The sequence below is a fragment of the Sminthopsis crassicaudata genome, chromosome 3, assembly GCF_048593235.1.
Source record: "Sminthopsis crassicaudata isolate SCR6 chromosome 3, ASM4859323v1, whole genome shotgun sequence".
In the NCBI taxonomy this organism is placed as follows: domain Eukaryota; kingdom Metazoa; phylum Chordata; class Mammalia; order Dasyuromorphia; family Dasyuridae; genus Sminthopsis; species Sminthopsis crassicaudata.
Window position 1 is genome coordinate 147,408,264 of NC_133619.1, and position 26,107 is coordinate 147,434,370.

The window sequence follows — 26,107 nt, forward strand, 5'->3', positions numbered from 1 at the left end:
AGATAAGGGACAGCAGTGTCCCTGCCACTTCTAGATTATCCCTTTACCACCATCACATAGCAACTCCTTCTCTTCTGAGTATTATATTAGTATAATTCGTTACTCAATCCCTATATGATCTGTAGAACAAAAAACATTCCAACCCCTCCCACCATGATGAGTGAGGTATGACCACAAGTCTAACATTTTTGCATTTGTAATAATTCACTATCAGAAAGAGTGGTGAAGGATGCAGGAAGTATTTTGATGGGAAAAAGAAGTATTTCTCATTTTACGGCAAATCATGTAATGGAATTTCAATCATTAATTAGAATAAACACTTATTCTTTGAATATTACTTTAATTATCAGGTGAGAGTGGGGTCTCAGTGAGTGCCAAAAGATGGAGTGAAAAAAGGAGAGAATGAAGATGAAAGTTTTGTTAATGATGGAGATGGAAGTCCAAAGATCAAAATGGGAGGAGGCTGTAGATCTAGAATAGAATAATTGTGAGAAGAGGGAGGGTAAGGTTGAGGAATATGGAAGGAAAGGTAGCTGGAGATGGGGAGTAGGATTTGCCCATCAGAAGTCTGGTGTTCAAAGTGATTAGGATGGGGAAGAATGAGATATTGGGAGTATGCCAACTATTGAGGAAAGAGCCCAGGATCACTGAAGTTCATTGAGGGAGGCAGATGATTACAAACATAAGATACTGCTTATATACTACTATGTGCCAGGGACTGTGCTAAGCACTTTTATAGTTCTCATTTGATCCTCACATTATCCTTAAAAGAAATGTACATAGGTTATTGTTACTCTCATTTTACAAATGAGGAAACTGAGGCAGACTTTAAGTGATTTGTGCAATTACACAGCTAATAAATATATGAGGCTGAATTTGAACACAGGTTCCTGGTTCAACACTCTATCCACTGCACCATCAGGTGACGTGATTAGATGGTTCAGTCTTCCTTTGAAGTTTAGCCTCACAACAGGTGGTGGTGTTTCTGCCTCAGGTGAAGGCAGATATTATAGTGCTGAAAAAAAATTGAGGGTGGAGGAAATTTGATTCTGGTCCATCAGATGGTCTCTGCAGCACTGGAGAAGGCTCACAGGAAGCTCGAGACAAGTAGCCAGGATTCAGGACTGGTGCGAGATATTGGTAATTGTCCTATGGCAAAGACAGGGGAAACAGATGGTGTGGGGCTGACATTGTAATATTGAATATTTCTGTCCTGATTATCATATAACATGGACATATAATGGCAATCCATCCAAATTCTTTTGCATGTTCTTGTTCATTCTCTATCCAAGCTATTGTTCTGGCAAAGCTGGTGTCAAAGACGGAACACCCATGTTTCCCCTGTTTCCTCAATATCTGAATTGTTTGCATACACAAATGCACTGGGAGGTAATATTGTGAAGCATCCACATCATACTGCCCAATTTCATTCATAAATCAATCTATTTAGATAGTATCTGAGACTGTGAGACATTTACAAAAGGCATTTATATAAAACAAATATGTAAGAGTCACCAATGAATCCACTTCGAAAACTCACTTTCCAATCAAATCTCTGGAAAAATACCTTTAAGATAACCACAGATAAATTAGCTCACATAATTTTGCCCAATATCCTTATGAACTGATTCAGTTCCAAGAATGGCTTGAGGATATTTCTGCATCCAGTAATTTATCTCCACAATATGTGCTAAATTTATATCACTAAACCAACTTTCACATGTCTTTCTCTTTATCATATTTCCCACTGTCACAATATTGTGTCACTTACCCTGTAAGCAAACAATAAATGCTAAATGACATGTTAAAAAAATTCAATGAGACAGAAGAAATGTCAAAAATGCTTTACTACAAAATGGTTTATGTGGACATAAACTAGAAATGTTAAAAATCTAAATGATGTTTCCCACCATAAGTAGCTAGTTAGAAGAACTGACATTACAAGACTTGAATTTAATGGCATAAAAGTAATTTTTTAAATGAAAAACAAAAATTTTTGGTTTCTAAAAAAGAACACTTTTAAAAAAATATTTCTTAGGTTCAATGATATGTACAAAGCACGCTCCAAAAATATTTGTTGAATGTTTTAAGTTTCTAGTAACATATGCATTTTGGTCATGAATATAGATAAAATATTATACATACATATATACATATGAAGTGTTCATTGTATTTTACATAGAATAAAAAGCATGAATGTATCATTAAAAAACATTAATATATGATTTTGTAAATATAAAACAAAAGTTAGACTTGTAATACATTTCCTCTTCAACTCAAAATTTTTTTTGGAGTTAAAATAACTAAATTTAGAAAATAACTAGTTAAAAAAACTAAACACACAAATCTTACATTCCTATTTTTAAAAATATATTATTTTAGAAGTTTTTAAATTGCACAGTAACTTTATTGAAGTTAATTATTCAAAATCAAGTACCAAAATTTAAAAGTGCTTAAAATGTTTTCATCTTGTTCCAACTTTATTGCTTTGTACAGACAAGTATTTCTCATTTTATGGCAAATCATATAATGGAATTTCAACCATTAATTGGAATAAAAACTTACTCTATATTACCTTAAATTCTAATTTATAACAATCCCCAGCAAGGAGAACTAGATCCATAGCATATTTACTGTGTAAGAGAAGAGGACAAACCCTGCAAGTGATGCCTTTCTACTGCCAAGATTGATTTCTGGGCTAATAGACCATATATGAAGCAAGTCTCTGACTGATAAAACTTTCAAACCAAGGGATTGACTCTCTCCTTGTAGATACAGCTGTTAAATTGTGCATCTCTACACTTCATTCATCTCATTTCCCATTGTTATTCCTATTGTGCAGAAAAGTAGCATCATCTTTGGAGAACCCAGTTGGCAACAGAACAAAATTCCATCAAGTCAGTTCAAAATATGATTCTTCTATGAACCAAGAATACCAATTATTTATAACATAATTCTGTCCTTGAGATTTTGTGCAAAAACACCCGAATCTACTTCCAAAAGGAAAGAAGATTCTGTTTGGTAAATCTGATTTTAAAATAAGTATCTATGAGGTAGAATGATTTTCTTCTTTTCTCTCCATAAATGTTTCTTCTTATAAAAATGTTTATTCCACAGGAAAAGGCTCCAAAGCTTTTTCTGCATTCTTCCAGTTGTGAAAATTCTCTTTGTACCATTCAACTGATATGAAAAAGAAAGAAAGAATTTTAACTTTTCTTGTATATTTAAACACATAATATTTGAAGATTATTATGCTACCTGCCATAATTTTTAACACTTTAAAATTTTTTTCTTCACATCAACCAATGTGATAAATTATCTTTTAAAAAATATCTAGTTATGTGTCACTATTATGTAGTTACTTGTACATACAATATATAATATCCACACACTTATATAGGTATGTTATATATGTACACACATATATGCATGTAAGTACACACATATATATGCATGTGTGTACACAACACACACACATATATACTCCTCCAATGCCTCAAAAAACTTGGGAGTTGTTCAAGAATAGAAAATAACATAAATCAGGATTTAAGAATAAATTAACCTTTATAGGCAATTTTAATGAACTGAAAAGTAATTCAAAATAATCTTGCTGGCATTTTTTTAAACCAAGTCTTCAAAAGTTAATTTTTTATTCTCCCAATTAACTTAATAATATTTTTTTAAATGCAAACTTTCTTTGAATTCAATAAAAATATTTTTAACTAACTCTATTCTGAGCCCAGAACCAATCTGGGCCAATCTTCCCTCTAGTAATAATTATAAAAGCTGAAGCACTGAGACAGAGAGAGAGAGACACACAGATAAGTAACGTCAACATTTGTAAAGCACTGTACATTATCTCTCTTGATCTCATGGATACCCCTAGTAGTAAATATACAGGTATTACTGTTCCCATTTTGCTACAGAGCAGAATAAGGCTTGGAGAAATTAGAGAGTTGCCCACACTTAATGGCTACTTAATGGCAAAGGGGGATCTGAATTACTATCTTGCTGCCTTCACACCTTGGATTTTTTTCATTATGTCAAATTACTCCTTAGGTCAGAATAAATATACAAACCAAAAGTTTTAATGGATTTTTCAGAATGTGTTGAATGTTTCTTGAATGTTCTACCAAATATTTAACAATATTTTAAAAATTACCACCTTACAAATCAACTCCTGATGACTGTATACTCTGATATGTCTTAAGGATTTAAGAAGTAAGGGCCTCTCTTACTGACACTATTCATTTCTGGACCACTAGAAATAATCGATTGTGAATTGGTTAGGTAGAAAACAGGCACAGACTAACACCTCAAAACCACATACCAGATGAACTCTAAAAGGATACATGATTTAAGACATAAAAAGTGACATTAAAAGTAAATCAGAGAAACAAGGAAGATTTCTTTGAGATCTGTGATGAGAAGACATGGCCAATATGAAGAAGAACACTTAACACTATATACCAAGATAAGGTTGAAATGGATTCATGATCTAGACATAAAGAGTGATACTATAAACAAATTAGAAGAACATAGGATAGTTTAGCTCTCAGATTTGTGAAAGAAAAAGGAATTTATGACCAAAGAAGAACTAGAGATCATTAATAATCATAAAATAGATAATTTTGATTATATTAAGTTAAAAAGGTTTTGTACAAACAAAACTAATGCAGACAAGATTGGAAGGGAAGCAATAAATTGGGAAAACATTTTTACTTCCAAAGAATCTGATAAAGGCCTCATTTCTAAAATATATAGAGAATTGACTCAAATTTATAATAGTTCAAGCAATTCTCCAATTGATAAATGGTCAAAGGATATGAACAGACAATTTTCAAATGAAGAAATTGAAACTATTTGTATTGTATTGGTCAATCTGCCATCTGGGGGAAGGGGTGGGGGGGAAAGAGGGATATGTTGGAACAAAAGGTTTTGCAATTGTCAATGCTAAAAAAATTACCTATACATGTATCTTGCAAATAAAAGCTATAATAATAAAAAAGAAAAAAAAAAAAAAGCTATTTGTAGCCACATGAAAAGGTGCTCCAAATCACTATTGATCAGAGAAATACAAATTAAAACAACTCTGAGATACCACTACACACTTCTCAGATGGGCTAAGATGACAGGAAACAATAATGACCAATACTGGAGGGGATGTGGGAAAACTGGGACACTAATACATTGTTGGTGGAACTGTGAATTGATCTAATCATTTTGAAGAGCAATGTGGAATTATGTTCAAAAAGTTATCAAATTGTGTATACTTTTTGATCCAACAATGTTTCTACTGGGCTTATATCTCAAAGAGATCTTTTTAAAGATGGGAAAGGGACCCACATGTACAAAAATGTTTGTAGCAGCCCTTTTTTGTAGTGGCAGGAAACTGGAAACTGAGTGGATGCCCATCAATTGGAGAATGGCTGAATAAATTGTGATATATGAATGTTATAGAATATTATTGTTCTATAAGAAATGACCAGCAGGATAATTTCAGAGAGGCCTGGAGAAACTTACATGAACTGATGCTAAGTGAAATGAGCAGAACCAGGAGGTCATTATACACGGCAACAAGAAGACAATAAGATGATCAACTCTGATGGACGTGGCTCTCCTCAACAATGAAATGATTCAAACCAATTCTACTTGGTGATGAAAAGAGGCATCGACATCCAGAGAGAGAACCATGGGAACAGAATGTGGAACACAACATAGCATTCTCACTCTCTCTGTTGTTGTTGTTTGTTTGCATTTTGTTTTCTTTCTCAGCTTTTCTTTTTATTCCTTTTTGATCTGATTTTTTTTGTGCATAAAGATAACTGTATAAACATGAATACATATATTGGATATAACATGTATTTCATCATATTTAACATGTATTGGACTACCTGCCAGCTAATGGAGGGAGGTGGGGAAAATTTGGAACAAAAGATTATGCAAGGGTCAATGTTGGAAAAATTACCCATGCATATGCTTTGAGATATGATTTTTAAGCACTTAGAAAGAGGTAAGACATTCAATAAAAAGGGCTCCTCAAATACAAATCATCCCATATTAACCTTATTTCCTTTTCTGACAATTTTACTAAATAAGTTAATCAAAACAATGATATACATAAGTAGTTTTGTATGGCAAGAGGCAGCAAGAGATAGTAGAGAAAAGACTAATCTTAGGGTCAGGACGCACTGGGTTCAAGTTCCTGTTCTGACGCAAACTAGTGGTGACCTAGATAAGTCCTCTCTACTACTCTAAACTGCATAATAGCTGCTGATCTGCTCTGGTGGAAGGGGTTTCCCTCACACCAATGAAATCAGAACCCCAATCTCCCCACCAAGAAAAAAAGATTATAGCATGACATTTGACAAGATCTCTTTCATTCTAAATTTAGGAGGTGGTGGGACTGATTGAATGTCCAGACCTAAAAAAGTAGTGATTAATAAATGAATGATCATTGTTAATATGGAGGACAACATTAAGTGAAATGCCACAAGTTTGGACTTTTGGTCATTTTCTTCTCAACATTTTTAACAGTGATTCTGGTGAAAACAGCAAACTTCTTAAAACTTGTATTTGCCATGAAGTTAAGAAGTCTTGTTAATATGATGGATGATAATATTAAGACTCCTGAAGTTTCAACTCATTATTCATTCTTTCCAAGAAACAAAAAGATGAAATTTAATAAGATAAATTTAGAGTCCTATAGTGAACCCTGAAAGGAGCTATGTAACACATTATTAAATGTCTTTAAGAAGAATTTGAATGGCAACTTATGCTATAAGATTCTTGTTTGTGCAAGGATGTGTAGCATCTGAAATTCAAAGATTTTAATATTCAAATCTAGCTTTATAGTATTCTTAAAATATATCACATTTTCCTTTTCTACAAAATCCTAAGCCTAACTTCAGAAAAAAAGTATTTAAAAACATACTTGTTTTCTTTATTCCTTCTTTCCAGGGAACTTTAGGTCTCCATCCTAAACCATGCATTTTTTCTGATTTCATGGGGTATCTCATATCATTGGAAGGTCTAAGAAAAACAACAACAAAAACAACAAAGTAAACAAAAATGGACAACAGAGTAAATAATAGAGTAAAAAAAAATTACATTTAAATCTAAATCTCATATACAGTAATCAATTACAACTTTAAAGGATGTAAAATGCCCATGACAATATCATCACAAATTCAGAATTTTAAGTACCATTAATTAGCAATCTTGGCTTTTTTTTTTTTTTTTTTTAGTCAAGGCAACTGGGGTTAAATGACTTGCCCAGGGTAACATAGCTAGAAAGTGTCTGGCCAGATTTGAACTCAGGTCCTCCTGATTCCAGGACTGGTTACCTAGTTGCCCCCTTGGCCTTTTTCCCCCTAAACCATAACTTTTAAGGTAAATTTTGGCCAGAATTTTACCTATGCTCACTCATTTATTTACAAGCAAAAGGCTGCATTTACTGTCCAAGGACCTAAGTAAAAGAGCAGAAACATCAAACCATCATAGATACAGAGTTGGAAGGGATCTTAGACTTACAGAGTTCAATTCTTGCTTATTTTCTGCTTAGCAAAAAACTAAGGCACAAAGAAATTGATTAGTGGTTTTTGCCCAAAATCAAAGACATAAATGGCAAAGTCAGCACTTGAATTCTGGTCATCTGACTCTAATGCTTAATGAGTAGTCTTTCTACTACACCAAGCTACCTCTCCTATGGGACAAAATTTCAAACTTGGACTTGGCGATTGAGTCCTATCTCCTTATCTATGAAGACTCACAGAGGAATGATAGTTGTATTTCAGAGGACTATTTTCACATTTTTTTATTGTAGTTTTCTTGCTTGTTTTTTTCTTTCTCATTTTTTTTTCCCTTTTTTATTTGAATTTTCTTGTGCAGCAAGATTAATGTGGAAATAGGTTTAGAAGAACTGCACATATTTAACATACTGGATTACTTGCTTTCTAGGGGAGAGGATTGGAGGGAAAGGAGGGAAAAAAATTTGGAACACAAGGGTTTGAAAGAATGAATGTTGAAAACTATCTTTGCATGTATTTTGAAAATAAAAAGCTATTATTAAAAAAAAGCATCTATTGATGATCCTCACAAAATAGTAATTTTCTACTCAATAGATGTATGAAGTAAAACTGAATGACAAGTAGACAGGTATTTTGTATTATTGTGCTTTTAAAAAAAATAGTTTGCTTTCAGGTTCATTTTGACTAGACAGTCTTCAAAATCCCTTCCAAGTTTGAGTTTCTATGACTTTGTGACATGCTGAGGCTGCCTGCTTTTATCACAAGATCATTTTCCTATCATTAAACTATGGTGGAGTAAGAAAAAATATATACATCTATGATTTATGCTTGCAAGGGCTCAGGATGAGCTATTCTCATGTATTCTGAAAAAAAGAATAATAAGAAATGAGCTTAAATTTCACATGCTCTTATTTTAATTATATATAAAATATTCTTTGGAATAAGAGTTAAAAAACAGGGATGGTCTTTTAGAAATGCCAACCTTTATGAATTTGACAAAATTTCATTTGCCTGGGATGATTATTTCAATATTGTTCTATGTTAAAAGGAAATTGGATGACTTAAATCTTAAAATTTTGAGGACTTTATAAATACTGAAAACTTATGAGATGATTCAGGACAGTTCCAATGACCTCATGATGGAGACAGCTACTTACACCCAGAGAGAGAGGACTGTAGGAACTGAGTGTGGATCACAACATAGCATTTTCATTCTTTTTGTTGTTTTCTTGCATTTTATTCTCTCATTTTTTTTTCCCTTTTTGATCTTTCTTGTGCAGCAAGATAATTATATAACTACATATATGCATATATTGGATATAACATATATTTTTAATATGTTTAACATATTGGATTACTTGCCAAATAGGGGAGACAGTAGGGAGAAAGGAGGGAATTAGAACTCAAGGTTTTGCAATGTTCAATGTTAAAAAATTATCTCTGTATATGATTTGAAAAAAAAAAGCTTTTTTAAAAAATACAGAAAATTTTAACTCACTACCAGTATTTTAATCCATTTCTTACCTATCATCAACATAATCAACCCAATTTTCCATTTCAGACTCTGAACTGGTCTCTTTGATCTGTCAAAAAGGAGAATGATTTAAGTCACAAGATAACAGGATGTAAAATTATATATATATATATATATATATATATATATATATATATATATATATATATAAAACACACACTATAACAGGATGATTAATTTTAATATTAATTTGAAAAAGAATACATATCCCAAAGAAGGACAAAAAAGGAGGAGTATCTATAATATAGAACATCTGAATCATCCGTTATATAGCCTGAAAATAGTTGGATGTAAGCAAAATGAGACAGAAACATTGCTTTTAAAATTTTGGGGGGGAGGGGAGGGTGAGGTGATCAGGATTAAGTAACTTGCCCAGGGTCACACAGCTGTCTGAGGCTGACTTCAGAGCCAGTGCTCTGACCACAGAGCCACCTAGTTTCCCTGACACATTACTTTTTTTTTTTTTCTTAACAAATCTTTTATTCAAGTATAAAAGATTATCTTTCTCTCTCTTTTTAATGGAATCGGGGTTGGGGAGAGATTTGATTGATTGTTTTTAACTCAATGTCTTTCCATCATTCTTAATACCAACAATGACAAATGAGGATCTATAACACAAAAGTGTGAACTGAATACTTAAAATTATTACATTTTCTATAAATACATACACTTTCAGATAGTTTATTCAAGTGCTCATTATTCGATAACTAATTAATTCAAAATTAAGTCAGAACTCAACTGTAAAAATCCTGTTTTTTTATACTTACCAATTGTATCAACTCTTTGGCAAGTTGTGCAACTGACATCTCAAAATTGGTTCCAATGTTATAAATTTCACCTGGTTTCCCTTTCTTTAGAACTGTGAGGAAGGCTTCTACTACATCAGCAGCATAAAGGAAATTTCTTTTTTGGAGTCCTGAACCATGAATGCAACTAAAAAGATTAAATAAAATTCAATCATGTATCATAATCAACTGACCACTTTTACTATAAAAATAGCATGTGCCTGGATGCCCATTTATAAGAGAATTAAGTGTTTTCTTAGGTTCCCTAAATTAAGAAAGAAGCCAGAGGCCCAGACACCATAGTGTCAAGAGGACTTCCAAAGTGACTTTATTGGTCTTAAATGATTCTTTCAGATTTTCTAACATCACATCAGGATTACAGGATGCTTTCTTAGGGAAAATATGCCCCTATTTTATCAATTTTCATATCAGAAAAATAAACTGCAAATACATCCAGTTCTAATCACAAGGTGAACATAAAGTTAAATTATATGTAAACAGACAATCAAAACTCCAATATCATTGATTGAAATAGAACTGAGAATTAAATTTAACCCCCAAAATTAATTGATTCATTAGCTCCCATTAAAAAATAACAAGGACAATGGGAATTGTGGCAACCATTATCAGTAATTAATAAGTCATTACACACTAACATGTGTAATGTTACAACATCTAGCGGTGGGAGTGAGGAGGAAGAGAGAATTTTTAAAGGGAAGATTACATACCATTTTCTGTTGTGTTGCAATAAAGATATAAATTTTGGAATAACCTAAAGAAAATATTTACCATTATTTCTGAGTTTAGAAGTAATTAGGTCCCATTCATATTTACTTGACTTTTCCCATAAGATTAGCTGTTATCATAGCATATGCATATGAAGCAGATTACACATAATCTGCTTCATTACTAAAAGTGTGTATTTGTTGAATCTCCGTTGTGGGGTTTTTTTTCCAATGTGGGAAGTCTATGAAAAGACACTATTGTACATCTTAAGTTTTCTCAGAACTCTAAGAATATTTGAGACTACTTTATATCATATACTAACTATATCTGGGACAAATAACAGAGAACTACTACATCATAACATACCCAATTTTTTGTGGGGCAAAAGAGAAAAAAAAGGTTTCTGGAAATTTCAAAAATAAAATACTTCACAGGATATAATCCTTAAATCTGGTTTCTTATATTAAAAAATTTCTGATTTTGTAAGTTAAAGAAGTATAATATACAGGGCAAAAGAAAACTGCTACTCTCTAATGACTACAATTCTGTTCGAAATATGCTAAAGCTAGCCTTTAACCTCTAAAGTGGCATGACCTTATTTGAAATATGGCCAATATAACCATGTGAGAAATGGAGACAGGGTTAGGCTCTTCAGATCCTACTTTAGGTTCCTTGAACTAGAAAGCAGAGATTATGCAATGCAATTAATTTGTGTTTAACATATCATTGTCTAAATTTACTTAAATCAAGTTTTAAATTTTATCCTGACTGGTATAAGGATGATAATTTTGGTAAGACGGCAAAGAGGTAGGCTAAACAATATCTAGACAGAGGTGTGGACACTGACTGAACAAAGTTATAAACAATTTATATTTCACATTGAAAAACAAAAACCATTGCTAGAAATGTCAACTGGAACCTAAGCTTACCTTTTCTGGATATTGATGTGGTCCGTACACATTACTGCTCCTTGTGATAACAACTGGAAACTTCAAAATATACAAGATAGAGTTATTAAAGAGGTGTTGTGTAAGCTTAAGACTTTTTTTTTTATAAAGTTAAATATTATTTTTAAAGGTATCTGATTTTACGTTAATCTCCCTGCACATTACAAACTACTTAATGCATAAACTGCCAAAAAATAAAGAGACAGAGTGAAGCTAAATGACTTCCTAGAGGTCACGTAGATAAGGAAATAGAGTTCAAATTTGAACCCAGTCCCTGACAATGATCTTCTACTACAAATTCAGTTCTCTAACTGAAAATGCCAAAATAAATAAAAATACAATATAAATCAGATCATGTTAAATTGTGATTTTCTATTTGAGATTGACACCACTGCATCTCTAGAATTGTGCTAAACCTTTAAACTTCAAGTTAGATCTTTACACATGCTACACAAATCTCCTTTTCTAGGGAAAAAAGGGGAAATAAAGACTGTTATTATAAAATATTTGAAGGCAATTCTTCAAACATATAAAAAAGTACATCTTATAATTTAAATAATAAAGGCAGAGAAGAATGATGGTAGTAAATTATAAAGACCTGGGCGGAGGGGGGAAATAGCTGCCCATCAACTGGGAAAAAGATTAACACTGGTGGTACATATATTTAATTGAACTTTATTGTCTTAGAAAGTGACCAGATGAAGAATTCTAAGAAATTTGTGAAAATTTTCATAAATCTATAGTGAGATAAGTAAAACCAAGAAAACAATTTATATAATGACTATAATTTTGTAGAGGTAGAAACAACACTGAAAGACTTAAGATAACTGAACAATACAGTGATTAATCATGACTTTGAGATACTGATGGTAAAGCATGGCTAATGCAGGGAGGGAACCAGAAATGCAAAAATGAGGTATATGTTTTGAGAGATGATCAATGTTTAAAAATATTTATTTGTTGAAAATTATATTGAGGAAATGGGAAATGACACAGTGATAGGTAGTTAAACTACACACTTAAAATCATTTAAATTCTCTGAACCACATGTCCTCATCTATAAAATGGGAACAATACTTCCAATATCCATCTCACAGGATTCCTGTAAGAATTACATGAAATAATATATGTAAAAGCACTTCAAGATTTTCTCCCCCTATTCTCCATCCATCGGACAATAAGTAATGTACAAATGACTTCATTTAAATGTTTTTATTAAATTAACATTAAAATAAATGAAAATTAAATTGCAAAGTAACTACAATTAATTTAAATACATAGATGACATAAAATTTCTATAATTTTGTCTTTCTTTTTATGCATAATCAATATGTAACTTTCAAAGCTGTCCTGCTTGCCTGTGATTCCTTCTGTTGGGAGGCAAGGGGAAGATGAAGTGGTATTTTATACCTCTGTCTAATTCCCTCGTCCTCCCATGTAAAACACTGAAAATCTTAAAATGCAAGAGAATGACCTTAAGCAGTTGAGGTAAATAATCCAAACGTATGTCCTTATAGCAATATCATTTAGAAAATTATTATAGATAGATACTGGAGAGAAACAAATTTCATAGCCAATAAGAATTACAGAGCAACTGTGAGCAATCCACTGTCTTTATGGGGAACCAAAAACATGGGCAAGAAATAATTAATATTATCTCCTGACTTCCTCAATCCATGGAATCCCAATATGAAAAGAAAGAACAAGACATCCTTTTTTCCCCTCACCCTATCAGGATTTATTAGTTCTACCTCCTTTGCTTGTAGGTATCAAAATTTTGAAATGGAAAATTCAAAGCCTCCTTCATGAATGCTCATATCATTTTTATGAACTATATGGTTTCAATTTTCCATATGGCATTTAATTTGAGAGGTCTATGGTCAATCAGAGGTGTATTGTTTTTATTTTAATCTTATAAATGCCATATCACATTTACTAATTAATCAGTCCTAAATCAGGATAAAATCAATGTACTTTTTGAAAGCATTGATGTGTCTAAATATTTCTTTTGAAAGAACTTTGATTTTCTCAGTAGCACAAGGATTTTAATGTACTTGTAATATCATCTTCCCTTAATTTATCAAATTCTATTTCTAATGTTACAAAACTGAGCAATTAGTGATTTAAATGTTGACATGTACAAGAGCATGTTTTCTCTATTTTGTTGACATAAAATAGCAAATAAGAGAATTGTTTCTTGGTTGTTGTTTTTTAAACAACACATAACTTTGCTCAGCACCTGTCTCTTTACCTATAAGTAAAAGATTAACAGTTGCTATTATAGATAACTTTATAAATTTCTGAAATGAACACTTACCTTATATTGTTCCCAGTATGACTGTACAAAACATTCTGCAGCTGCTTTAGATGATGCATAAGGATTTGTAGGTTGTTTGGGTGAAGACTCATCAAACTCCTAATTTAAAAAAAAAAAAAAGGAATATTAAAGAGCTTTTAGCATATATGTCTATGCAAGAGAACTGTGAAGCACGTAATAATCTTCACATGTCCATCACATTTAAGAAATAGGTATGCTTATCTTAACTGGACTGAAACAAGATATTTTTAGCTTCTGTTCAATCATAAATTAGAGTACAGACATGGACTAATCTGGGATCTCAGATGCAGGTTGGCCCCTTCTCTGCAACTTAGGGTCTTAGAGAGTTGCTCTAAGGCCCTGGGAAGTTAAGTGACTTTCCTAGAGCCACAAAGCCTAGATTAGTCAGAGGCAGAATTTGAACTCAGGTATTCCTAACTTCAAGAACAACTTCTCTAGCCATTATGGCAAGCTGCCATTCAAATAATGTGTTTACTACTGCAACATTAGAAATACATTAACAAAATAAAGCATGATAGGTCAGTAGTGACAAGAGCATGATTGTCTCCAAGCTCTGATCATCACACTTTGCAAAGAAATTAGGTATAACGATTTGCCTATAAAACCTGACTACTCATCCAGATATTACAAAATCATGCCGATATTTTATTAGTAAAACTTTTAGATTGTTAGCCACCATTTGATACATTGAATATGTAATCCAATATGGATTACAGGCACATAAACTCTCAGAACAGAAAGCACTTCGAAGATTTAACTAGTGTCTAGACGTGATGTATAAATCTCTAATAGGACATTACTAATGAATGGATAGTTAGCTGCTATTTGATCACTAGGAACTCACTACCTTAAAGAAGCACTCGTTTCATCAGTAGAGATGTATGTTTGAAAGTTCTCTATGAAGAGCCAAAATCTGCTTTCCTGCACCTTCAATTCATTGGTTCTAGTTTTGCCCTTTGAGGCCACAAAGAAATAAAATCCTGTTAAATATGTGACGATGTTTACCATGTCCCTCCAAACTCTTCCCTTTTTCAGTCTAAATATTCCCAGTTAATTCAACTGATATGATTTCAAGTGCCCCTCTGGGTACTTTCCAGATTGTAAATGACTCTCTCATAACAATGGAGAATACAATAGACTTAATATTCTTCTTGATTTAAACCCTATATTCCACGGGATGAAGCTTGAGGTCATATAGGACTTCTAGCACTTTTATCACCCTGCTGGCTCATTTCAGGCTCAGAATCAAGGAAAATTTAAGTACTTTTCAAGACTAATTTAAATTTACCAGATCTATTTCATCTTACACATTATCCATAGCTGTTCTTGCCCACCCAGTTTTTTCTATCTACATCAATTCTCCACTATGCTTTGTGTTTATGACAGGTTCATAAAGTGCACACTATGTGCTAAAACAAAGACAGCATGGGACAGGAGAAGGGGTACTAGATATAGTCAGAGAATCTTGTATTTAATTCCTCAATTTGGCCACTTTACTCCCCATGAGACTTTGAGTGAATTAACATCTCTGGATCTATTTCCTCATTGTAAAATGCCTGAATGGCTGACTTTTTAGCTTCCTTCCAGTTCTAAACCCACAATCCAATGACTATAAGAGCAACCACTCATTTCATCTTATTTCCAGCCTTTCTTTCATCCAATCTAACAAACATATAACTGCTAAAAAAGGCATTCACTAATAAGAATAAAGTGGATTCTGTAAATGTCAATTTTTATCAAATCCCATACTTTTCACTACTTTATAAAAATCTATTCTTAAAGTTTAAAACAAAGCAGATAAAATATAAAAATTTCTTCCAAACTCACCTCATCAAGGCTACCTCCATATACTTCATCAGTGCTCACATATATGAATTTCTCTACTCTGGCTTCATAAGCAGCACTCACCAAAACATGGGTACCATAAACATTGACATAGGTAAATTCCAGGGCATGGACAAATGAAAGATCTTAAAAAAAAAAAATTAAAGTTAAATCATATGATATTCAGAACTTAATACAGAACAGAATGAGCCAGAACATCAAGAATTACTACATAATTTCCAGAGATCAAAAGGAAAAAAAAGGAGAGAATCATACATAGGAGACTACAATCAGTGAAATGGTAGATTCTGACTTAAGAACAATAAACAAAAAAAAAAAATCTATTAAGAGAAATTCTCTTCAATTACCATTTTAAAGTTTTACAAATTAAAATCAATTTATAACAGCCATCTCTATATTACAGGGAAACTATTCCTAATATTGTAGAAAGATAACAATTATGTTTTGGAGAGAAAGTTTAAAAAAAAAAAACCTCATCCTTTTGGTATTCCCAGCCCTAGAGATTTGTATGAAAAACAAGGACCATGATTCCCACAGCTTCAAATGATTTCTCTCCGGTTTTGCTAAGAGGAACCACTAGAAATGATCTGAGGGAAGCAGAAAATGATAATATTTAAAATGAATTTTCTACTCTTAAACCAGCTAGAGATTCAAAGGACAGTTGAAAGACTTACCAACAACCTAATCTCAAAATTTAAAAACAGAATATTATTGCAGAGTTTTAATTCCTCTTTTTTATAATAAGATAAATAATAAGAACCTAAAGGACTTTGTCCCTGCCTTCTAAATTTGATGAACTGAAAAATCATACTAAAATAAAAAAAAGAACTTGTTTCATACTCTATACCTCACATAGTACCTTGTATGGTTTTAGGAAGGAATTACTGCTTGAATGAAGAACATAGAAGACATAAACACAAGTCTATCAACATCAAAAATACATATTAACTTTTCAGAGTTAAAAAAAAAAATTCTAGCCCTTCATTACTATGTTCTTCAGGAAATACTGAGGAAATATTTTTCTCTCACAAATTTAGTATAAGAAATTTCTTTAAATAGGGATTTAAAATAAAGATTATCTGAAAATCTGCTGAACTTTATAAAAGTGACATGACTACACTTTCCCTAGGACAAAGTCTATTTCCCTCTTCTGTTTTCCTTTACATCCCCCCTCTTGAATAACTTCTGAAATGATTGTCATATATGCCTACAAATATACTACCTTCTTTTCTCCATTTTATAGGAATCTTTAGCAGCACTATTATCTACATAAAATCCCTGCAAATTCTAACAACAAATAGTGTCCTCCTTTCAAAACCATTCTGCTAACTGCTATCTGGAGATACAAATATAAAAAAGCAAACAGTCCTTACTGGCAAGAAGCTTACAGTAAAATGAAGGAGACAATACGTACATATAAAAATACATACAGCATGTGTATAAAAAAGGAATAAATACAAATATATATGCACATGATGTGTGTGTACACACACACACACACACATACACACACACACACACACACAAGCAGCTAACTAAAAGAAAATTTGAAGACAATCTCTTGGCTGGAACACTCAACAAACAATTATGACACTCTCTGTGATCAAGCCATAAATTAATTTATAGTAAAAATGCTCAAAAACCTTGAACTCTTGCCAATCTAGCTTCACTTGAGGTTTTGAGGACTGACAGAAATGGAATAAAAAGTACAAAATAGAAAAAAAAAATAGTGAATAGAACATTTGGTCTGAGAAAACTAAATGTGTCAATCATTATATATAACAATGCTCACCTACATGTGTTTGGGCTGCAAAATGTAGTACTATATCTATCTTCTCAGTTTCAAAAAGTAGTTTTATGAAGTGAGGCTCACAAATATCACCCTAAATAAGAAAACAAAGAGAGAAATGAGTTCCCTAAGCATCACCACAATCATTTTTAACATGTAAAAAATAAAAATTATAGGAAAAAAAAATTGAATTTGCACATAACATTGTAAATAGTCACAACCAAACCAAGTAAAGATTGAAAAATAAAATATTCCACATTATGATTATTCCTTAAGTGTCATTACCTTTTAAAACAGAAATCCTTCTGAAATGTATGATTTTTCTATTTTATTTTAAAAAGTACAATAAATATAATTATCTTTTTCCTAATGACTCAAGTCCATAATAAATACATCAATTATTGCTTCAATAAATTTTTTTCTTTTATCCATTTAGAGTTGTAGTTTCTGTTGCAATAGCAGGGCCCTTGAAACCTTTCTTCTTCTAATTTGCTGCTTTCCAAGCTGCAGTCTCCAGAGGAATCAGATAATTAAAGTTATTAGAATTGTGTGTAAATTAAATCATTAAGCTTTAAATGCTGGCCAGGAGACCTCTCCCAGAATGTTAATGTTCTCTAATACATTAAAGGAAGTAGTACCATATGGCTTTTAGGATTCCAGATTACCAAAATTTTCAATTCATCTTTCCAGAGACCTAACATTTTAATAAAGAATCTAAATGTATTATCAAGAGCTAACCAGCTGTAGGAAAGCTGAAGAAACAAACGATTATGTTTGGGAAAAGAATTTTAGATGTGTCAGGCAACCTATCCAAGGTAGCAAAGGAATTTTAAGAGAAGGAAATGGGGATTTAGGATCCCTATAAGCATATTAAAGAGATAAGCAATTGTGTTCAAGTTCAGAGAAATCTTCACAATTTCTACAATTCCTAGTCAAATGTAAAATAAGAAAGTTTTTTTTTTCTAATCTTATGAACAATTTTAAAATTCTTACTAAAGGCCTATTATATAAAAAGCAAACTCCTGTCTTTTGAAGTAGTTTATTAGCATTAGACTTGGATTTAGACCTGGGTTTGAATCCTGCCTCAAAACCTTTTGACTGTGAGCAAGTACTTCAATTTTGATCTTAGTTTTCTTATCTATAAAATGGGAGAGTTGGACTTTAAGACTGAACCTTAAGAAGCTCAATCTAGTGCTGAATCTATGAGTATATGCTCTTAAGAGAGCTTTTATTCTGTTAAATATATAATAAAGTAATTGTGAGAAACAAGAAGAAATTTAAAAGTGTGTAACATTTCCACTTCATATTTTTGCCTCTCATCCAAAAGCAGTTTTTGTTTTGTTTTGTTAGGTTTGGTAAATGAATCAGTCTGTCTTCATAGAAAAACTTTTTAGTCTAGTAGTTTGCTCTGAAGGAAGACTGATTAAGGTTAAAAGGAAAAAGATTCAAGGTACTGAAAACAATGCAACTAATCAAAAAGTGAAGACACTTCCTTGATAATTCTTTTAAGAGGTACAAAAGGGGGTAGCTACCTGGTGCACTGGATAGAGCACCAGCCCTGAAGTCAGTAGTTCAAATTTGATCTCAGACACCTAATACTTCCCAGCTGTGTGACCCTAGGCAAGTCACTTAATTCCAACTGCCTTAGCAAAAAAAAAAAAAAAAAAAAAAAAAAAAAAAAAGTTACTAAAAACTTAACTATAATTTTTTCCAATTCTCAAAAATGTTTTAAAATCATAATTGTCCTTTAAACTTTAAAAGAAACTTTTCTTTATACTTGACTGGCCCTCCGTGCCAATTTACAAATGAGTAAAATCATTTTAAAATAGGCTAATATATGCATGCTGACCTTAACAGAGTGGTTTTGTGGACCCCAAAATAAGAGCAATTATAATTATTATATCACTTAAGAAAAAAAAAGTGACAACAAGCAACGAGAAAAAGGTCATAATTGATTCTGAAAGGTACATGTTTCCTCCAATAGAATGCAAGCACCTTGTGTGAAGAACTATTTTATTTCTGGTTTTGTAACCCTAACACGTAGAAAAGTGCTTAAAAAACATTGAAAACTTACTGTATTACATGGAATGAGATACTGACCTAAACCCATTTATTTTTTTTCTCCAAACTATTTTCAAATTTTTCTAACAGCTTTTGTCTATCAGGAGTTCTTCCCCTGGTAGTTTGCATTCATGGGGCTATTATTTTAGATGTTTTTAGGTCCTGCTTGTCTATTTTGTTTCATTTTTCTACTTTTTTAGTTTTTCAAAATCAGCACAAAATAATTCTGAGGATAACTGTTTTATAATAGTTTTTCGATGTGACAGTGCTATATCACCTTCATTCCTGAGTATCTAGATCCTTTGCTTCTCTAAATGATTATTTGAAAATTATTTTATCTACTTCTATAAAACAGTATCTTATTAGGATAATTATAGTAATACTAAATCTCTAATTTAAGTGGTACTATCATTTGTTCATGTAGTCCAACCATGAACAATGAATAATTTATCAATATTTTAAATTTTCCAGTATTTCTATATTTATAAAAGCCCTGAGTATATCTAGGGAGGTTAATAATCAAATATTTTATGCATTTTAATGGTATTTTAAAATGAAATTTCTTCATAACTTCCACTTGGATTTCATTAGTACTGTGGAGAAATGCTGATTTTTTTTTTTTTTTTAAAGTATTCAGAAACTATTAAATCATCTCTTAAAGGTTCTCTTTGCTTATCCCTGGAAGTTTTCAAAGTTATCATGCCATCTACAAATGAGAATAATTTTGTTTCCTCATTGCCAGTTTACATGTTTTATGTAACTTATGACTTATGACTTATAGAACAATAGTAATAGAATAGTAGAATAGTAATAAGAAAGATACTATACCTGTATAAACTTATAGTTTTGTTTGTTAGAAATGGTTTCAAGATTCTTCAGACTTGCACAGTAGTCCAACTTAAAAAGAGAAAAGCAGCAAAATAATTATTGATTTTCACCACAGAACTGTCCTTTATCAATTAATTTAGATAATTACAGAAGAATCAGTGATAGCTCTTTTAAACTTTTAAGGTGGCAAGAGTACCGAATTTAAAATGATAAAATCAGAGTTCAAGCCCAGCTTTTCTACTTATTCTGAGCATGGCCTTGGACAAGTCATTGAACTTCTCTAGATCTCAGTTTCTTCATTTGTAAAATAAAGATGCTGAACCTGAATAAGGTCTCTGTGACAGCCTACATCTCTTAATGACCACATCCTCTCATATCTACAGTTGGCTGCTCATTCAAGCCTTAGTACAAATCTTTGTGACCTAAGTTGTCACTATTGGTTTTGTATGACCACCGTAATACTTCCGATGAGAGCCTTTCTTTCTGAACTTAAAGGGAAAACCTGACCTTCCTGTTATTTCATCACTGTTCAGGGCTAGAGCTTATGACTTAAGTCAAACTGATTGAAGGCTTGTAAACAAAGCGTTGTAATTCTTACTTATTGGATCTGAGATCCAAGGGACATAGGTATTGACTACCTGAATGCAAATCACAACTTCTATTTGTCTCTCACGTATATCCCAGATGACTGTCCCAATATGATAGAAGTCTTCTTGAAAGTTTTCTTATATTTTCTAAGTTTCTGGGCTATCCATTTGTTATCCTCCCCAGTGCATGTTATAAATAATTACATACAATTACAAGGCTTTATATTCATTTTACATTGAACAGTTATCTATTTACTAAAATGATTAACTACAAATTATGATACTTCTACATGGTAAGGTAACATTTTTATTACTATATTTCTGTATTACTTGTTAAACTGTATATTTTTTATAAAACTTACCTTGTCAAGATTTATGATCAAATAATCTGGATAATCTTCTACTAAAGAGACTATTACATGTGATGCACTATAAGAAAAAAATAAAATAGAGCAATTTATTTAAAAAAAAAAAAAATGCTGACATTTCCCCCAAATTCTAGTATGTTGGCTTTATGTATCTTTTATCTATACTAGTCCTTGAAAAAAAATTAGGCAGTTTATGTCTTCTGACTTGCCTCTTAAAGACAGTAAAAGTCCTATAAGTATTTTTTTTTTCTGCTAAGTTTCCTCATTACAGTATCTTATATTTGTATAGTACTTTATAGTACTTTCACATGTATAACTTCATCTGATCTTTTTAACAATTCTGTGAGGGATTCTACTTTATTTTAAAGATAAAGAAATAGACTTCGTTACATAGATGACCTATTTGTGTAAAGTGAAAACTAGGATCCAGTTCTTTGACTTTTAATCCAGCACTTGATCTACATAGCACATTAGTACTCAAGTTCTTTCCAGACACTAAACAAGGAAAAGAATTCTTACTTGACTCCAAAATTATGTCTACTAATTAAACAGACTGCCTAAACTGACTGAAGTATTAAATAAAAAATTGAAACGAAGTCATTAGTACTCACTGAAAAGTTCTGTTTTATCAGAGGCTAGACAGCCCTAATTTGTTTTATTAAAATGTTTATAAGAAATTGAATTGCAAATATTTAAGGATAAATGATGCACTAAGATTAATTTTGCAAAATGGAATTCCACTTCCACTGGTGTATGTTCTAAAATTTTATCAGAAATCATTTGTTAATTTTGGGACTTCATGGGGAGAGGAGACCTTTTCCCCACTTCCCCCACCTCTTTTTACATCTTCAATCTTTTTTCTTTTCACTGGCTCCTCACTTAAGCCTAAAAACATTTCATTTAAACCTTTCTCAAAACTGCTGTTCTCTCAAAGGCATCAATGATTTCCTAGTAACTAAATTCTATAGCTTTTCCTTAGCTCTCATCCCCTCTAACCTGTCTACAGTCAAGTGCCACCACTTGCTAATCCTTTCCTGAAACTTTTTTTCTATTGGCTTATATGGAAGTCTATTTTTCTCAGAGTTTTCACACACCCCAAACAAACTTTGTCCTCAGCCCTTTTTATCAAATTAGACTTGGGTATTTCTTGATCTTTTCTAATCCAATGTCTTTAATTTCCTCTTCCGAGAATTATTGTCAAATATCTCTCTTCTAAAGTTTTCTCCAAAGCTCCAATACATCATTTCTAACTTCATAGGGAACATTTCCCCCTGCACATTCCACGGGCATCTCAAATAGACTGTCAAAAAGCAAACTGCTTTTCTTATCCCAGGATGAGTTCCTCTTGACTTCTTTACTTCTATACACTGCAGCAACATTCTCCAAGTTACCCTCACAATCAGTCTCCTTTACTACACATAGAGAATATGAAAACATGATGATTCTACTTCATAATGTCATTTCTTTTTACTTCCACTGACTCATTAGAGGCTATTACAAAAACCTTCTTATACATTCCAACCTACCTCCATAACATTTTACATACTACTGACAGATTAAACTTCCCATTAAATCTATTCTATTTCACGGGGCTAGTAAGAGGATCAGATTAGATAATATTTAAGTATGATGAAGTAATGAAACTTTTTTGTGTGTGGCTTATGAAAATCAGTCATTACTTTATGTTTATGGCTTTTATATAAAAGCGTTTTTACTTTAATCAAGTGATAAATATATTTGTAAAATACTATTACTAGGCTATTCTACATGGTAATATTCTATGAACAAAAGAAGCCAATTTCTTGAGAAATAGCAAAAAAAGAAGTCAATGAATCATCCTGATTCTCAATGTAAGAAAACAATAATAACTAAAGTAGATGTAACACCCACCATGAAAGGTTTTCTTTACCCTTCATAACTTACATATTAAGGCCTGATGATTATTATAATACTATGTAGAATTGATTACTAATTCATCTGAATTTATAATTGTAAAAAGTTAAACCTATATTTCCTATTTATGCTCTAACTGGGGGAAGCAATACTTCCAATAACTGATTCACAGGGCTACGAGAAAGACTCTGAGCTATACCAAATTATGCCAAATATCACTGACCCAAATACTACTGATGTGATGTGGACATCAGATGATGGTAGGCATCAAAAGTTGGGATTCAGTCATGTGAAGAATTCACAATGGCCATTCTCTTTGGCAAAAGGTAGATTTATTTAGGGGAATAGGTTACAGACAAAATGAAGGGATACAATAGAAAACAGGAAGGGTAAATATGAAATAGAGTGGGAGAGCATATGAAAGACAACTTCCTCAGTGGAACTCACAATTACCCAAAAGAAAGGGAATATCCTTAGACTAAAGCCTGAATGGGACTTAGCACCATAAAAGAGTTAGTTACTTATAAGAAGTGGGGATAAAACAATAGTGAGGTTAGGGGAGATTCCACTAGGATGGGGGGAGAGGTAAAGAGAAAGACTCCATGAGGGAGTGCTGTGTGGACTGACACAAAGGACAGTAACAGCTATGAGGTGGCTCACAAATAGATTTTATAGGGAACTTTTAATCTCAGGGACATTGACTGGGATTATTGACAGGACATGACAAGGTAAGACTTCTCCAGATCCAGGGTGATCTCAGGGATCTAAAAATAACTTGAATTGATAGAAATAAATGACATTCCCAGAATGAATTCCAGGAGCCTGACAGATTGGATTTCAGACTGAATGACCTCCCCACAGGGTGGGACTCTGGAGCTAAACTGATCTCTATCTGTCTCAGAGATCAATTCTTTAGTTTCTCTTGGTCCAACATACCACTCTAGATCTCATCACTAGGAATCACTGTCATTTACTGAGTTTCTGGGACACTTAAGTAATTACAAAGCCTACCACATCAACCTAACGGTTTTAAGCCCAAACTCACTCAGTGACTTAGAACCTTTGGTTCAATGGTTGAAAATCAAAGAATTATAAAATAAGGAACCTCTGAACTCATCTTATCTAACCCCCTCACACCACAGAGAGTACTTTACCCAGGTTAACCTTCTTGAATGTCAGAAATAAAAACAGGTTTATTCTATTTAGTCCAACTCTCTTTCTAGCTTGCAGATATAAGGTAGCCTGGTGATATGACTAAAATGCTGGATCTTGAGAAAAGAAGACCTGAGTTCAAATTCTATTGGGAACTTACTAGCTATGGGCAAGTCACAACCTCTATGAATCTCAATTTCTTCATCTGCAAAATGAGGCTATCTATTTTTATTCCCCAAAATGGCCCTGGACTAGACCAAACTTGGAAAACTGTTTAAGGACAAAATTGTCAATTACAAAAAAAAAAAAAAAAAAAACACACACACACACAACATGGTGTCTCCATCCCCCCTATCCCCAAAAGATATCAAATCCTACTCTTCTGCAGAAGTGGGATGGTTGAGTGTTAAATGCTTCATGTACTGTCAGGATTTTTTAAATTTTAAATTATTTTTAATATAATAGCAAATTTTGCTGAATTGCTTTTCTTCTCCTTTGAAAAAAGTCTGTTAGCTGGGATGGCTCTTTGGGAATGGGGAGAAATGCAAGGGAAGAATCTGGCAATATAAGAACAAAAAAATACTAATTAAAATTTGTTTTTTTAATAAAGACAACTTGCCTTTAACATCCTCCTTTCTCTCTTTTTTGTAAAATTCCACCCATCTTCATTTAACACCTTCCCAATCAAGCTTTTTCATGACTGACTTACATTTCAAAGCATTGTTTATTTCTATTTAATGTAAGTTACTAACGAGTTCTCTAGAATTAGTGTCTATTACAAACCACAACTTCATTTCAAACTGTAACATTAAGGCAGAATTCTGTCCTATTTCCACCCTGCACCTTTGTCTTGACACTCTCAGAGCAGGTAGGTAACAAATGCCTGCTGAATTCAGAGCTCGCGGGTCTCCTGGATCACAGATCATATGTCTATGATATACTCAATCAAGGTCTAAGTTTTCGGAACTTCTGACGTGGCTAAAGACGAAGGTGAGAGAAAAGCTCTCTCTCTGAATCCCTCGCGCGGAATACTACTTCCCGGAGAAGGCCTCAAGCGCTCCGCACTAGATCCCTTCCAGGACCCAGAGGACGAACGACCAGAAGAAGGGCCAGGCATCAGTCTCCACCTGACAAGCAGGCGGCGGGGACCACGCCCATGCTCGTCCCGGGCCGTCCAGCAGAGGGGCCATCACATCCCTCCATCCCCCTGAGGGCAGAGATCACCGTTACCTACATGAAGCCAGCACCGCCCGTGACCAGGACTCGTTTGGCAAAGCCGCTAGGACTAGCGACTGCCGACATCTCTAGACTCAGCTCTGCCTTGGACTCTGACAGGAAACGGCACACTGCGACCTTTTGCGACTCACCCTTGCCCTTACATCTGGCTTACTTGACGGCAATACAGTGCGACCGAACTGCGACCTGGACTAAGGAGTCCAGGGGGGAGCCCCACCCCGCCACGCCACAGCCTAGGCTGGCCACTCGCTATTGAAGGTTACTGGGCATGCGTACATGCCTGCACATGCTCAGTAAGCCGCCTGGGACTTGGGGAATGGAGGTGAGGAAAGGTTTGGCTAGTCCTCAACCTCCTCATTGGTGGCCACTGGGGAAGAGTTATAGAAACTGTTAACGAGATCAAATTGAGACCTCGTTTTCTCGGACCAGTACTAAGTACGAATTAGCTTGGCTTGGCTCAGCACATAGGTAGTGGGTGAGTGCTTATGA

The 26,107-nt window shown here is 33.1% G+C and overlaps 1 protein-coding gene across 1 annotated transcript; it reads right to left on the bottom strand.

The window, feature by feature from the left end:
• Nucleotides 1-1,828: 1,828 nt before the first annotated feature.
• TGDS (TDP-glucose 4,6-dehydratase) lies at nt 1,829-25,809 on the bottom strand. Its single transcript, XM_074299357.1, has 12 exons — nt 25,617-25,809; nt 21,332-21,398; nt 20,383-20,451; nt 17,497-17,587; nt 15,687-15,829; nt 13,839-13,937; nt 11,504-11,563; nt 10,577-10,620; nt 9,831-9,996; nt 9,054-9,112; nt 6,935-7,032; nt 1,829-3,180 (listed from the first exon to the last, which is right to left on the bottom strand). Exons 1-12 carry the CDS (start codon nt 25,682-25,684, stop codon nt 3,107-3,109), a joined length of 1,038 nt encoding a protein of 345 aa, XP_074155458.1. The 5' UTR covers nt 25,685-25,809; the 3' UTR covers nt 1,829-3,106.
• Nucleotides 25,810-26,107: the final 298 nt, after the last annotated feature.

What these genes read in the sequence shown, in the direction of transcription:
- TGDS (XM_074299357.1), bottom strand. Translation starts at nt 25,684, where the DNA reads ATGTCGGCAGTCGCTAGTCCTAGCGGCTTTGCCAAACGAGTCCTGGTC. An exon ending in ATGGAGGTAGCCTTGATGAG is followed by an intron (nt 13,938 to 15,686) that starts GTGAGTTTGGAA and finishes TTTTTAAATTAG; the next exon opens with GAGTTTGATGAGTCTTCACC. An exon ending in TTGCAACACAACAGAAAATG is followed by an intron (nt 9,997 to 10,576) that starts GTATGTAATCTT and finishes TAATCTTTTTAG; the next exon opens with TTGCATTCATGGTTCAGGAC.